Here is a 17,519-nt window from a genome sequence, read left to right on the forward strand (position 1 = left end):
GGTATGAAAAAAAGAGATTAGGAGAATGAAAAAAGAAATGAAAAAAAGATCTCTTCTAAATTCATTTTTGCTATCGCGTCTGACAGTCACACGAAAGAAAACGGATAATAAACAGACTATAAAAGAGAGAGTTGTTTTCCGCTCAAAGGATTTATTAAGAATCATCGTCGGTCGTAGTTTCGGTCTCCTTGCGACGCGAACTGCAGCATCAAGACCAGGCTGCAACAGCCGCTATCGTTGAGATACAGTTGGTTGCACGGCGGATAAAAGATGTACAAGTGCCGGTGTTTCACGTAAATGAAGAGAGCTCGGATGAAGTGTTCCTCTTGCCTGCGAGACGAAGCGAGGCGAAGAGAGAGACGAGGTGGAATATCGGCGCTGAGACGCTTTGTAATTCGCAGTTTTCCATTAAGTTATCCACTCCCGTATCCTGTAATAAACTCAGAGGGAGAGCGAAAGGGAATGAGGGAATGCGCCGGACTCGCCTCGCCTCGCTTCGCCTCGTCTCACAACGTCGAGCAGCGCGCCCGAGGGAGCTGAGGACTCGTCGACGACGGAGGCGTATGGCAGCCAGTTCTCGTAGTCGGACTTTCGCAATCATCGTTGTGGAGCTCGACGTTAACCCCTGCGGAAAACGCGTGGCCTATTTTGCACGAGCGAGCGTGTAGTGCTCGTATAGCAATGTGCGTTCGCAAATTTAATAATCGTTCCGATGCGTAAGCGGAAATTTTGTTACTGCCGCGTAGAATTTGAATTTCAGTTTCTTCGCCAACTTAACCGGCGCGGCGATATAATTGAATTTATTTTCAGTATGTGCAAACGAGATACTTGTCCCACTAATGATTAGAAATGCAAACATGCGTTTAAGTTAATCAATTTATTACAGAGGAAAAGAGAAACATTATAAAAAATTCAATTGTTGTAATTAAATTTTAATAGATAACCATTTTTTATAACTATTAATGAAATATATGAACAATATTATATTATTAAGTGTACAAATAATTAATAACATTTAATGCATATCATATGAGATCACATTTTATTTTTTTTTAATTCGACTTTTCTGCTGAATATATTTTATGAATAATATCTGAGTTTTGGAATAGAAAATCATAAAATTCTGCACACGTTAGCTAAAAATTATATTTTATATTTGTTATTTCACTTATTTTATTTCACACTTATTATTTTCACACTTAAAAAAAGGATTCATAATTATATCCTTAATTTGAGATAAAATTTGGGACGCGTCATAAAGTAAGACAAAAAGTTAAAATTTAAAATTGTCCTTCCTGATTTAAGACGGTTGGTCTTCTTGATTTAACTTCATCTTTCCATTTTGGAATACATTTATCATGTTATCTTCCCTTTTCTTTCACCTTTATATTTGATTATTATTTAACTTTTGTATTTGCCATAATTCAAATATGAAACATAATAACATTAAATCAATTAATCCTACTACATTTATATAAAAACAATGAAAGACATATCTAATATGTTCTAAAAACATTCTGTTTGAAGAATGCAAGTAAATTTCTGGCGATAGAAGAAGGTTCAAAGTTTTTTACATGAGAAAAAATATTTGTTAAAACAACTAAAAACTTCATTGATTTAGCAAATCTACAGCCGTAATACAGACAGTTTTCTATAAAAGTAATAAAGTTGTAGAAGTAGAATAAAATTAGCGATTATAGATTAATTATATTTGTTATAATGTGATAACAATAAATTATTAAACAGCAAATTAATACAACAAAAATAACTTTCTATGAAAATCATTATATAGATCAAAATTTTTAATAAAACTATGCTATAACTGATGACGTATATTCTGTTACTGCATTAAAAAGAACTTGTTATACTAGCAATTTTCATAACAAAGAATTAACTTAGGTAACATACTGACAATTGCTTACAAACATAATTTCTTTGTTAAACTATCAAATCATTTTATAAATGTTCAACGCAGTAAGCTTTAACTTTACTGAATCACCCTATCTATTTTTTCCATGTACTTATAATTTAGAACCTCGTAATAATAATTGTACAGGTTCATAATAATAATTACGCAGATTAGTAACGTTTTCAATCATTTAAAATTTTTGCTTCGAACCCAAACTCATTATTGTCCTCTCAAAAAGGATTTCTAGTAACGAGGCAAAAAATATTCTTGGTGTGCTTAATTTTATCATAATCCTATACAGTATAAAAATAAAAGATAAAACTGCAAAAAAGGGGACCATTTGCCGATGATCTTAATCTTGACATATGTTGTCAAAGTCATCACTCTGAATAACCTCAAACAAGTTTTAGCCGTCGCTCGCTATTCGTTAAAAAGTAATTAACAAAAAAATTTCTTAAATAATATCTCATTTCTGCTATAACGAAAGTTGTACCTCTAGAATCTCATTCTGTGTTGAAAAGTGTACGTGTGGATCCAATGGTGGAGTGAAAGTCATTTCACGTTAAAAAAAACTTAATCCTAACTCAACCTATTTTTTGGTGTGAAGTGGCCCTCATTTTGTGGAAGGTTATAAATCTATGTCGTTTCGCGTTAAAAAATCTAACCCTAATCCAATTCATTTTTTACTTTCGCGTAGAAAGTTGTACATTCATGAAGCAAAGTTCTACTAGTTTATAACCTTCCACGCGAAATGAGGGCCATCTCTCAATCAAAAAATGGATGAATTGGGTTAGAGTTTAATTTTTTTAACGCGAAACAATCCCACCTCCCTCTCTATTTTAGGGGCGCACGACTTCCACGCGAAGCGATTTTCAAAATCGTGAGTGACCTCCAACAAGACTTCAAAAGTTTCTTCATGTGGAAATGCTTTCCTCCAAGCAGGGGGGGGGGGGGGAAGGTGGAATAAAAGTTGTTTTAGGTGAAAAGTCATTACGTAAGCAAGGAAAGGTGCAGTTTCTAATATTATATAGCAGAAATAAAACGTTATTTTTTCAAACTTTTTTTGTTAATAACTTTTTAACAAATAACGAGCGAGGGCTAAAATTTATTGGAGGTTACTCAAGGTGATCTTGACAACATATGTCAAGGTCAAAATCGTCGGCGGATATTCCCCTTTTCTACAATTTTACCAAAAAATATTATTAAATTTAGATAAATATTTAGATAAATTCGTAATATTTCGTATTGTTCTCTCTGAATTAAGATTGATTCATATGATCTTGAAACAGAAATAACATAAATAAATTTAATTTTATATATTCTTACGTTTAGATTTTAAATCTTTACCTAAGGCGTTTGCAGGTTATCGCCATGTTGTGATCCATTGCTAATGCTTTTAGCAATTTTGCGACACGACGATAACCCGCAACCCTTTGGCACTTTTGAAGAAAATACCCGAAAACCTCAAAAGTATAAATCTTTATCCGATATTATAATCATATAATGTTGGCGCTATATGTAATATTTGGTGCGAAACTGATGTGCTTGATCATTTTTATTCTAGATTAAAAATTTTTTCATTTAAGAATAATAACATATTCTCCTTTCAACAATAAATATAATTGTCTCTATATCGATCCTATTCTATGGTAAATTAAAGAGTAATAGCATTGGATTCAGAAATTTTTCTGTGATTTTTTTCTATGAAAGTCAAGAATTAAGCAGAAGACATGTTGCCTTTAGAATAAAGCTACATTACATTTTAATCTGTCGATTTGAAACGGAAAGGAAGTATCGTTAGCAACCTATCTTACACATGCCTAAATCTGAATGCAATCTTTTTTTATATTTTTATTTAGTACAAACTCAATTCAGATAAAGCGTCCGATAGTATAGTCTTGTAATAAGGTTTTTGTTTTATCGCACTTCGCACAAGTCTATAAAATTTAAGTCACGTACGTGAATCGTATTTACGGAAAGTTGTAACATGTTACCGTGGAAAATTGTTGTTGAAAACCACTTTCTGCTTAGGCTCCCATTATACGTGTAATCGGTAATGCGATACGCGTCGTTTATTTTACAAAGTGGCACGAAGAAACACCCCGAAAATTCGGTCGACGGAAAAAACAGTGCAACGTATCGCTTTCGCATAGACGTTTTTTTCGCGAGGAAAAAAAAGAGAGATTCAATTCGTATATCATCTCACGACCCGTTAAAATTATCTGGCCTGCAGCCTCCTGGTTTCATCCTCTTTCTCTCTTCGCACCGGCTCTCTATCTTGCATCTCTCCCTCCCAGAAAAGACACGCGCGGCGGAATATTAGTACGTACAACGCACCACCCCCTATGTCATATCCGCTCGATAAATTCCCGGTTGGAGCCGTTAGGCGCGACCAATAAAACCATAAAACCTTTTAACTAATGGCCTGGCTTTACGGCGACAAACTTTAATGCCTCCCCCGTTTTTCGTTATATTTGTGCATCGCGATGCCGCTGGCCGAATGGTGCGATTGCGTTCAGTCATTAAGCGTAACTAATGTTTACAGGGTTCAGAATATCAGCGCGCGAATCATCCGCGAAACCAAAATCAACGGCGAAATTTTCCATTAACGATCCGCAGAATCGATAGCTGACTGAACCACAAATTTATTATGAATTAGAGACACGCTCATTTGCGTTTATTATTTTTGATCTGATTTTTGATCTGGTTTGATATAAATTACTTTTAATCTATCAGACATTTCTCATTCTTTTACTCTGTCGATGCGTATGGATTATAATGGATTTTTATTTTTTAATTTGTTTGTGGTAATTTCTGAATTCGTATTAATATTTTTTATTTATTTTGAAGAACCTTGAACGCCATGAAAATTGTGTCAACAATTTCCAAGTTTTCCACAAATTTAATTTTATAATTTTGTAACTGTTCTATGTTTTTCAATCTTAAACAGAATTGGGCAATAATTGATTCATAAATTGATTCATAATTAATTACAATTATAATTTTTTGCAATTTTTTGCTTTAATTATAATTACAATATAGTTACAATTATGCTGTAATTGTACTGTAATTGCAATTAAAATAATTGTAATTAAAGTAATTGTTAGGGACGCAATTGTGCTGTAATCGCAATTAAAATAATTCTTGAGTCGTTATATTTAATTCAGTTACAATTATAATTGTAATTGCATATGATTACTTTCACAATTATGTTAGACAAAATTATAAGTTGAATATAAAGTTGGACGTAGATCACAACTTAAATGTAATTGGTTTAACAATTTAATAAAAATAATTTAAGAGTTATGTAATTGTACTTACTGTGGAATCACAATTACTCAATTATATAATTATATAATTATAACAATTATAATTATTTACTTATTTATAACCATTACTTTGTTAATCGTTAGCTTGTTGTAATAACGATTTGATAATGACATTGTGAATTTTTTATGTAACGATAATAGAGTTAGAAAAGTCAAACATTACTTGTAATAGATTGAAAAAGTCATTCGTTACTGAAAAATAATAACTTCTAATTTGTAACGCGTTATTTTTTGCTCGTTACTTTTACTTTTAACTTGTTATTCGTTACTCGTTACTTATTACTTACTTTTTTCCATAAATAACGCGTAATGGTAACAAGTTATTTTCGAAAGTGACTCTTCTATTTAAGCACAACCTTAGCATTTAGTTAGTTAGCGTTATCGTCATAAAAAATTACAACATTGTCATCAAATTTTTTTATTATAAAAAGTAACGGTAAAATAACTGAAAAGTAAGGTTTGCCAACTCTGATTATTTATAATCATTGAAGTTTAGTTTTTAGGAAAAAGATCTTAAGGATAGAATATATTTATACAATATTCTATAAAGCATTAAGAGGGTATATACCTAGAAATGATAAAAAAATCGATTTTTTGTTACATATTTTTAAAGTATAATATCTTAAGAACATTTTTGTAGAGTTATAAATTAATCCGGCGAAAAATAGAATTACATAAATTATAGACGATTAGATTCGAGCGCGTTGAAAATAATAGGTAGGTAGGTTTGTGACAAAACGAGTTCGCGCAGATAAAAAAAGGGTCTTTTTAATTTTTTTTTTGCCAAAAAAAAAATTAAAAAGACCCTTTTAGCAAAATTTTTTATGAAAAATCGTTATATTAACTTTGACCAGTTGCCATTTTATTCAAACGCCATATTTTAAAAAACGGTCCCGTCAAGTATAAGATCTATGTTTCCATTTTATAAAACTTGTGCCATTTTGCTTTCAGACGAGTCTTATGCGAACAGCAATGATCGCAATTCCCATTTTAAAACATGATGTACGAAAATTTAAATAGCGACTCCATTTTATATTATTTTTTTAAAATTTTAATAGTAAATAGAGAAAAGTGATCTTTACAATGGAATAAACCCGACTTCTCTATCTCTATTTGTTTTTCCACAAAAAATTCGCAAAATTAGGTCTGGTTTTGATATAGATATGTAGCTGTATATGCCCCATTAATTGCTCTTATTCTAATTAACAATTACAGTCAATTAATAATTTGTCAATTAATAATTAAATAATTGTAATCTATTTACAACTACTTTTTGCAATTACTTTATGAATATTGTTTTCAGCAATTAATAATTACGAAATATAATTACTAATTGAATTAAGAATTATATTTACATTATAATTGTAATTTGTAATTAATTGAATTACAGTTTTGCATAATTCTAATATTAAATATATATAATAATAATTATAATGAGCTTTTATTTTTCGAAGTACATCATTAGATTTATATGCTTCGGCGCTTAGCACTGATCTTTTGTCAGATGCCGCTAACACGTCATTCAAAAATAAAAAATAAAATTCTAAAATTTTTATTTTTTATTTTGAGAATGACTGGTATTACACATTAGTTACTCTGGCTATTGTTGTATAATATCTTGGCTTGGATCGAAGATCAAAGCGATCACTAGCGATTATAGTATACAAAAATTACCCTTGATACGGATTATCTTGAAATTATCTCGGATTACTTAACCCATTAATGCGCAGAAAGACAAAATTTTTTTTTATTCAAATTTGAAATTTGATTTCAAGATAATTTTTAACATACTAAAACTGAAATATTTCAACGAAACTTGATATTCTAAGGTTTTAAGGTTTTAATCGCTCTTCACGATGGCGTCAGAATTTCATTTTGATCACATGGAAATTAAATAAATGGTGATCGAAACAAAAAAAATGATGAAAAAAAGATCGACATTTTTTTAATGATTGTTTTCGAACCGATAAAAATTTTTCTAATTTTCGGCAACCATTGATGGTAAATAGTTAAATTTTAAGATCCAACGATGAAATTTTTTAAATCCATCGTGGCCGATCCAAAATGAGCGGCCGAATTGAGAAAATCTTGAAAATTTGTTTTTTCGTACAACTCATCAAATTTGAGTTACGTTCAACTTGTTAAATTTATACAAATCTATAATTTGGAGGTTTATATCTTTTACATTCATCGCTTTCAAAATGACGAATTTAATAAAGCGAACTATAAACTCGGAAAAACGTTAATTTTTGTATCTTTTTTTACTTTGTACACCGTTTGAAAATCAATCTTCGAATTAGAGTGTTAGGAGTGTGCGTGAAAATTTGGAATCATTCCACTGTCCATAAATTGTTACAATGATATGGATCGTGAAGATTCACTTCACCCATAAATTTATTATAGACATGGAAGACATTGTAACAATTTAGCATCGTGTATTAGGTTTAAGAAATGGACATGGGTAGTTTTTACGAAATTGATTAAATCTTTTATTGTAAACTCTATTGTTTTATGCAGCATGTTGTTTTCAATGCAGCTACTAATAAAGAGAAGAAAATTAACACTAAAAAAATTTGCAGTAAGTATTGCAAAACATTATTTAGAGAAAGAAAAGTTGTTGCGTACAAATTTATATGAAGCGAGTTACAAAAATACAAAGAAAAAATATTCTATGGAAAAATGCACTATTGGAACATTAAAATTTTGTTATGATTGTCAATTATATTTTTGCAAAAGTTGTTTTGATAAGCGACATAAATGAAGCAAAAAGAAGATTTAAAAATACAAATCTTATAAGAAACAACATGAAACATAACAACATCAAACAGTTTTTAGTTTTATAAGTTTGGAATAATAAAAAAAGATTGAATTTTGGAAGTTGCTGGGTCACCATGTTGGATTCGCCATCTTTGGAATGATTCTAAATTTTCCCGCATTCCTAACACTCTAACAAAGATTGATGTATTCAAACGGTGTACAAAATAAAAAAAGATACAAAAATTAACGTTTTTCCGAGTTTATAGTTCGCCACATTGAATTCACCATATTGAATTTTGAAAGCGGTAAATGTAAAAGATATAAACTTCAAAATCATAGATTTGTGGTTGTATACATTTAACAAGTTGGACATAACTTAAATTTGATGAAGTACGAAAAAACACTAAATTTTTAAGATTTTATCATTTCGGCCACCATTTTGATCAGCCATAATGGATTTCAAAAATTTCATCGTAAGATCTCAAAGTACAATTGTTTTGACCACTGATGATGTAATTGTCAAAAATTAGAAAAATTGTTATCAGTTCAAAACAATCATTAAAAAATATCGACAGAAATTTTTTCGTCATTTTTTTTGTTCACCATATTTAATTTCCATGGTTGAAATGAAATTCTGACGACGCCATAAATCGTAAAGAGCGATCTTTAGAATACCAAGTTTCGTTGAAATATTTTATATTTTAATATGTTAAAAATTATTTTGAAATCAAGCAAAAAATATTATCTTTCTGCATGTTAATGAGTTAAGATCCTAATACTATCTCAAATATTCATATTATCCAAGATTACCTTAGAGTATTTAAAATTATGTTATATTTACTGATATTATCCAAGATTTTTCCAAATTTATTTTCCTCATCTAAGATTACCTACGAGTACATAAAATATTATTTCTTTAAATCACTCTAGAATATCTTTATAGATCACTATAATAAGTATCTTCGAGAACATCAATTTTAGATTTTCATTATTTAAGAAAAACAAAACAATTTTACAAAACAAATATTTATTGCATACAGGAACACAAAAATATAAAAATTTCGCAAACAGAATATGTATATAGTAGTATATAGGGTAATTCCGGTATATACGCCGCACCTATCAAAAACTTAAGTATTTACTATGTTTAAAGTAAACGATTTATATCAGTAAAAATAATTTTGTACTGTTTACTATTATAAAGAATATTAGAAAACCGAAATATTATATTTCATTTAAAAAAATGAATTTTTTTAAATTCTTGCATTTTTATCCCATTTGTATATCCCTTTTATAGATCTTATAGGGGTGAAATACATGACTCATAGGGGGAGGGGGGAGGGGTATGTATGATTTATAAAAAATTTATAAATAATGCATATAAATAAGACGTAAAATGATATATTATATCAATAACTTATAAAATGCATTCATAAAGTTTTATTAAAGAATGATAAATATGTATATGAAGTAATAAATAATAATTACAATCTTTCCAGACGTATTACAAGTGTTATGACATATTTCATATAATGCGTTTATTATTATATTTAGTGCACTGAATTCAATCTGCGCACTTTGTATGCTTTGTATGCATAAATCTCGCCTGTTAAAAATGCCATATATCCGAAACAGGTGGGATATACAAGACAACAAACTAAACAAAAAATACAAGAGCAAAGTACTTGTATTTTGTTATACAACATGCTTTATTATTCCTCTACACTCATGTATCACGAAATAACTACTAAGTCTTTTGCATGTCCTATAATTATTTTATGTAGATTATAATTTGATGATAGCACTACTTAACACAGTGACAAATCGATTCAATTCACAATAATTTCATTAATATTAACAGTAAGAAGCTGAAATCATAACACAATAAATAATATAACATAAAGATATGTAAAGGTAACAGAATAGTTGCGGGAAAATTACCTCCTTCTATTTTTTCTGATTTCTGCGGCGTAAATCCCAGCGCGGCGTATTGCCGGAGTTACCCTAACAAGTTCGATTACTTGTAACATTTGAAACTTTTTAATACTAACAAAACAATATCCAATTGAATATAAATATTAGATATTTTATAAAATAAAAAATATTTAAAAAAAACATTAATATAATAGTAACACAGGCTCTTTATTAAACGATATCACAAGTTAGTGTTAAATTAAAAATTTTTTGACTAATCAAGTTAAATATAAATAAAAAGGACATTTGCGAAATAAATGTCTTAAAACTGTTATATGTATGTTAAACATTATTAAAGTCTTAACGTAACGAAAAACTTTTTTTAATGTTTTTAAATTGTTTTATAATTAGTTTTCTATCAGATTGAAAAATAGTTAAAGAAGGTTAATACTCTGCATATTAATAGAGTCATAAAATTGTTAAGACCTAAAGATTATTAGATTTACCAAAAATTATCCAAAATTTCGTTTGGATTGCCGCTGAATTACCTAGTTTTTGTACAAAAATTACCTCAGTGATCAATCCCTCGTTATTACATTATTAATTTCTTGCCCTAATTGCGATAACAAAATGATCTTTGACCTTTGTTATTAGGTTTTAATTCGTGACAAGATGATTCTTCTATTCTGTATATTTAATACAACTATAGTTTACAATTTAGAATATGTACTATTAATTAATTATACTTATATTTTTTTTGCATTGAGAAGGACTGAAAATATCGGTTGAAAGCGAATTAATTTAGATGAATAAATGAAATTTATTTATCAATAAATGCGCGTAAGCTCTTATGGACTTTTTAATTCTTTTTTATTAGATTTTTTTTATTTTATTTTAATATTAGATTTTTCATTTTCTAGAGAAGATTTTATAGAAGCAATATCGTTTTAATTAAAATCAGAATATATAAATTCAATATAATTTAAACACAATATAATTTAAATAATTTTTTCACAATTTTTAAGAAATTTTTTTACTTCGTATCTTACTTTTTTACTTGCATACTTAAAAAATAAATATTTTTTCTTCTTTTTACTTTCTCTAAAATTTTTGCGGCACACTTGAAGACTCTTTGCGACACACCAATGTGCATATCGATTAAAAAAGCTCTGCATGAATTTAATAAAATATTCATGTAGAGTGTTTCATAAGAGATCCAACGAAATAACAAGATGTCCTAAATTAAATGAATGTTCAATGTGATAAATTAATTAACGCTAAAAATCGTGAATATCTTGCTGAGATATCTCGTGCGCGCGGTTCTACGCGTCATTAAAATCACGAATATGATCAACCATACTTGTCACGACAACTCATCCTCACGATCAACTTTTGTTGCAGTTTCTGGATGCCTGCGAGAAGTTCGGCATCGTTAACGTCGAGAGAAGCCAGAACACGTATGTGGGCGCCCTGGTGTTGCGGCAACCCCTCGACTACCGGGAGAGGCCTTTCTATCAACTACTGCTGCGAGCGAGCGTGAGTCTCTCTCTCTCTCTCTCTCTCTCTCTCTCTCCCTCCCTTCCTTCCTCCTTTCCCCCTTCCCACAACTCTCTCTCAATTTGTGGATTGATTCTAATTATGCACACTGCGAAGGAAAGCCAAATGCCGGTCCGTTTCTCGCAAACGCATCAGATATCCGATATCAGAGTCGTGCAAAGGGTTTATAGGACCCTAGTAAAGTCGTGCAAAATAAAGATAGATTCCTACCTATTCGTAAAATTTGTATTAAAAAAATTTTGAAGAATTTAAAAAATATAACAGTCTAATTAAAATTATAGCGGATCACAAATTACTAATTATGTACCTCCATTATAGAAAATTAAATAGATATACATATAAAAGCCAGGTTAGATAAAAAAATTGCATCACCGATTTATAATTTCACATTAAATTTTACATATAAAGATTTTATTTAATTTAAATTATTTGCTACTTTTATGAAGTTTAAATGAAATGTAAATGAATATTATTTGCATGTACAAATTAAATTAAATAGAAATTAATTTAGATAGAAACAATAGAAACAATAAAATAAATAAAAGAAAAAAAGATTTGTTAAAATAACTGAAAATTTCACTGATTTAATAATGAATCAATGTACGGACAGTCGGTTTTCTATATTAAAGCAGTAAAGTACAGCTGAATAAAATTAGCGGTTGCCGGTAATCATCGTTGTTATAATACTGCACAGCACAAATTTGTTAATACAGCAAAGATATGAATTTTCTATTGTTATATTAGCAATTTTCATTGTAGCAAAGAATTGGCTGAATTAGCATACTGATAATTGTTTATAAATATAATTTCTTTGTTGAATCATCAAATCTTTTTAATTAGATATTGAACTTACTATAGCTTTGCTAAACCATCCAATCTATTTTTTCTGTGATATATTTAAGTTATGTAATATAGACAAGGTAAGCAACAAATATTCGACGGATTGCAAAACTCACGATAAGATTTAATTGCAAAGATAATATGGACATGAACGTTCTCACAAGAAAAGAAAGACAAATAAGGAGAGAAATCGAGTTAATAATCATACATGAGCATCATATTCTTTCGATCAATGTAATAGATGTAAATTGAATCGATAAAATATGAGAGATTTAAATACATTAAATGTTTTAACAATAAGAATAAAATGAACTTTCCTTTTAAATTATTGCAACAAATAAAACTTTGGAGTTCCTTAGCACTGGAGGAGGCCCGCTAATGCACATTGTGCACTCCTCTTTGCACGGTCCTGGGAGATGTGCAACCGTAACACCGAGATTGCGGGAGAATTCGGGATACGAATTTGCAAACTAACGAGGATGCGAGAATGACGTACCGGACGTGCGTCGGGCGGACTTGCGTGTATCTGTTGTCGGCTAGTTTGACTTGAACACCAACCATCCCCATTCAGGACCGAAACGAGCGATTCTCGCAGCAGCGTTAATTAACGGTTGAACGTTTCTCGATAATTCGTCTATGATGACGTTTAAACAACATTTCTATATCAGTAGCTTTGTTCGCAGTAATCTCACTTTGATAAATTGTATCTGTTACATATTAAACGTAACTCTCTTTTAATCTGAATTCCTTTTTTCATACTTATGCAGTACGAGCTCTAAAGCCGATTGGAAGTGCTTTCTTTCACGAAAAAAGGCCTTCATATTATTTAAAATGAACTCCGTGAGCTCCCGGCGAGCGTGAAGAACACTATCGAATTTACGTGACTTCAAAGAGTTTACAGATAAAAGGCAGATGGCGATGGACTTGGTATCCGGAAATCGGAAACTTCAGTTACCTCGGTTATCCTTTGATTCCCATCGACGTCGTTCCAATACATTAAAATATAATACATCGTAAACATAGAAAAAGGTCTAAGCTCGCCAGCTACCAAACATAGAAAAAGTCTAAATTCGCCCCATATCAACTAAAAAAAAAGCAATCATTTTTTACTATGCGTTTTCATGCGCAAAAACGTATCTCGTGCCGCAAAGCGGCAAACATTGAGCTCATTTAGATTTTACATTGCGAACGTGCTCGTATGATCGATGCGGTTTTCCCACCCGTACATCGATTTTGCGGTATTTTCCTTTCGCCGCAATATCTGAGGAATATAACGCGAAATTGAAGAAAAACAGTAAATATTTGCCCGCTGTACGAAAGCGCACGAGCAATGTAATGGCACGTTTTCTCATCGCACATTTAGCGTTAAATGCGAGTCTCGTCTCTCATCGTCGACGCGTTGCACCGCAATCTTTGCGTCAGACACGTAGGGAAATAATAAAAGAAAAAAAATATATATGAATCGTCGACGACTGTAGCGATTGAATAGCAGATAAAGAATCTTTCTTCTTATATTTTCTGTTTGAATTTAATATCCTTATGCAATACTTATCGAACGTGCCTTGTAATTACGATTATCTTTCAACTAGTGTTCTACTGAGGCTCTTCTGCTGGAGATCTGCTATTATAATTATCATGTCGGAGATATAATTGTACTGAGAGAAAACAATGGTTGTATTTACTATAATTTGTAGTTTCTTTTTGAAGCTACTATACAATTTATAATATTTATTTTAATCATATGCAGTCAATCGTACTATTAATAATAGTCACTGTTTGAAAATCTTTATTTTTTTTTTCTTAATAATAATTCTTCATTTTTGTTATTACTATCACATAAATAGAAAAAAAATTTTATATTTACTATAATTGCGATTGTCTATTTGTCTATTTTTATATTTTGATATTTTTGTACCATATATATTAATATTTGAAATTACAATTTATAATACAATTTTATCATGTTTTAGAAAACTATCATATATGGTTATTATTATGAATATTATAACCATAAACCTTCATCATAGGACTTCCCCTGATTATAATTATTTTACCAATTATAATAGTCATAAATATCAAACACTTTTCTTTCAGTGTAGTAATACTGAAATTGCTGAAATTGAAACTTTCATATTTGAAAGTTTTCCGGCTTCCTGGAAACATATTTTTCCAAAAACCGGAAAAAATCAACGCGTATTAAAAAAAAAACACTAAAAAATTAAATTAAATTTTGAGCGATTAAACGGAGATTTTTTTCTGTCGGAGATTTGATAAAAAAAGTTATTCTCCAGCCGAAAACCGGAGAGATGGCAACTGTGCTTGTAATCCAAATGAAAAGTGTTATATTACGATCTTGGAGAACAGATTCTCCCGGTCATTCAACCCCCGCAATAAATGGTGTCCTGGAATTAAAAACTGGTCGAATCAAAAATCACCAAAATGTTCTTACAGCTCTAAATCGCCGACGTTGTCGGATTTTTTCTCAATAATTGGAGATTCTCGAGGGGCGTGGAGGATTAATTAATCAACGTCGCGCGCGCTTTAACGCGGAACGTCATCCTCGCGCGTTCACGTGTGCGAGATAAAGAGATAATTGCGGTTAGTTGCGACACTTGGTGTGCTCGTGAACGGTGAAAAGCGAACGAGCTCTTTCAGTGTGAGAGCTACAGAGATTGATTTTAATTACGCGTTCTCTCCAGAAGCGACCGAAGTGCCGTCCGTTTTACTATGCAAGAAGACTGTCTCGTTTGCGATAGTGCGCATAATTACAGCGGCGAAACGAACGGACGCGTAAATTACGACTGTAGCGACTGTCACTGTGCGAAATAAACCATTGCGATAAAAGTCTAGTTAAAAATTTTATATCTTTTTATTTCGAAGGATTTACTTTTCCCTCATTAGAACGCGCGATAAAATATTAATACAAACAATTGTGCAAACCGTCGATCTGTTGCCTTTGAACGTTTCAGTTTCGAAATGGACGGTCCCAGATTAATTTTTATTCCTTTAACAAGTATATAAAAATCATTAAATGATTTTACATATACTTTAATCTTTAGAAAATATTTATAAGGCTATTTAAAAAAGTTATAACTAATTATTTGCTGTTCATAATTTTTTTAAAGAAATGAAATGTACAAAACATGAATAATCCAATTATGTGTTCTAAAAGTTAAGAATATGGAGATTTGGATTATACATTGTGAATGCGAATTGACTTGCGTGCGTCTGAATCCTTCAAAAAGGAACAGTCGCAATCATTGATCGTGCGAATTTTATCTGCAGGATGGCCTGAACAATGGTACCACCGGCGTTGAGATCAAGGTGGCGGACATTCAGAATAGTCCGCCAGAATTCTTGGATTCCTTAACAGGCGTGGTGCGTGAGGACGATCCTATCGGGACCCTCGTGATGACCGTAAAGGCCCGAGATGGTGACAGAGGCATGCCTCGAAAGATGATCTATGAATTAGTCACTAGTAAGTATTCAATTTTTTTTCTCTTTTTATCTAAATCATACAAATACAAATTCGTATTCCCATCCGAATTAAAGCCGAACTTTCAAACTAAGATCAATTTAATTGTATATACGTGAATTAAAGAAAGATAATTTATTATAATATAAAAATAAATTAGATGTTAAACAAATATAAGGCAACCGCACCTAATATAGCTTATCTAAGCTTTGGGCTTTTTTTTGTAATTTTTTGCTGAATTTAAAATTGAAAACTGGTGCTCAGATTCTTAAGGGAAAACATTTTGTGAAAGTTAAGAAAAAGTGATATTTAGGTCATATTGGGTACACATGTTATATGTTTACCTATTTTTTATTAAAAAAATGTTAGAGAAATGGATTTATAATGTTACTTTTATAATTTTATAACTTTTTTAATGATATATTTATCGACATATAAAAAGCACAACAAATTATTTTCTTAATAAAATAATTGACTTACCTACTTATCGACTTAACTTTCCGTTAAACTGTTTAACAGGTGAATTAAAATCCATAGTCTAAAATATCAAAAGTACCAAAAGAAAGCATTACAATCGATATGTATACATTTATTGTCAGTCTAAATTAATAAGCCATATTGAATCTTTATCTTACAAAGAGTTTCCTTTCTTTAATTATAAATAAAACGAACATATAAACTAAATACAATGTCATAAAGTGTAAATAAAGAATTACAATAATATAAACTGTGGAAATTAATAACATCACTTGATAGTAATAGACAGCAATAATTTTTGAAATATTAGATCACTACATTCTGCATTTGGCTTCATTGATGACAGACAAACTAAGCAATTAACAAAAGTCACAGCCTGTAAGATGGTATTATTTGTCGAATTGTGAAACTACTTACAAACAGCGAGAAGATCATATTATCTTACGATTAGATATACGAATCTGTTTGTACTTAGTGTAGTAGTATAATAAATCTAATTTTCATTGGTAGAAAGCTTCAGATACACAAAACACAGAATTTCGTAAGATTCATGATTTCGGGTAAAACGACTCGATAAGATTACAGAATTAATTATGATGACACGAGTTTTTATGTGCGACAATAAAAGACTTTTATGTCACGAATGTCGAACGTCTGTCTTTCCCACAGATCCATTTGATTATTTCTTGCTGGACGATGACACGGGCGAGCTGAGAACGGCAAAGCCGTTGGACAGAGAAGCGTTGGAGAACTCGACGGGAGTGCTCACGCTAATTGTGAAGGCCCGCGAACTGATCGACGGTATACCCGGGAACGACAAATTGACGGTATCGATGGCCGAGGCGACCGTGACGATTAAGGACGTCAATGACGAGCCGCCCACGTTTAATCGGCGCGAATACAACATCGAGATCCCGGAAAATGTGCAGGACGGCACGCCATTGCCGCATCTGGACATGACTGTAAAAGATCCGGATATGGTGAGCACAGAGCCAATTCATTACTATAGATCAAATCTGTTCAACTTTAGCTCTGGAGCCGGAACGCAAGGTCACCAATGCAAAATTGTATTGAATATTTTTACGTCGACGGCCTTGCGTTTCGGCTCTGAAGCTAAAGTTGAATAGGTTTGCTATAGATGTACTTGTCATACACATTCGATTTTAAATGCCGAGCATTTTGTCGTGCTCTCTCTCTCTCTCTCTCTCTCTCTCTCTCTCTCTCTCTCTCTCTCTCTCTCTCTCCCCCTGATCACCCACTT

General features: G+C 31.1%; 1 protein-coding gene across 1 annotated transcript in view; it reads left to right on the forward strand.

Annotated features, from left to right (window-relative positions):
* The window catches only part of LOC108687571 (cadherin-87A-like), a 279,899-nt gene that overhangs the window by 253,563 nt on the left and 8,817 nt on the right, over positions 1-17,519 (forward strand). Inside the window, exons 7-9 of the mRNA XM_018193424.1 lie at positions 11,311-11,445; positions 15,592-15,784; positions 16,928-17,238. Coding sequence (XP_018048913.1) covers positions 11,311-11,445; positions 15,592-15,784; positions 16,928-17,238 — 639 coding nt within the window. The remainder of the gene's footprint in view (positions 1-11,310; positions 11,446-15,591; positions 15,785-16,927; positions 17,239-17,519) is intronic.

Source organism: Atta colombica, unplaced genomic scaffold, assembly GCF_001594045.1.
Source record: "Atta colombica isolate Treedump-2 unplaced genomic scaffold, Acol1.0 scaffold208, whole genome shotgun sequence".
NCBI lineage: Eukaryota > Metazoa > Arthropoda > Insecta > Hymenoptera > Formicidae > Atta > Atta colombica.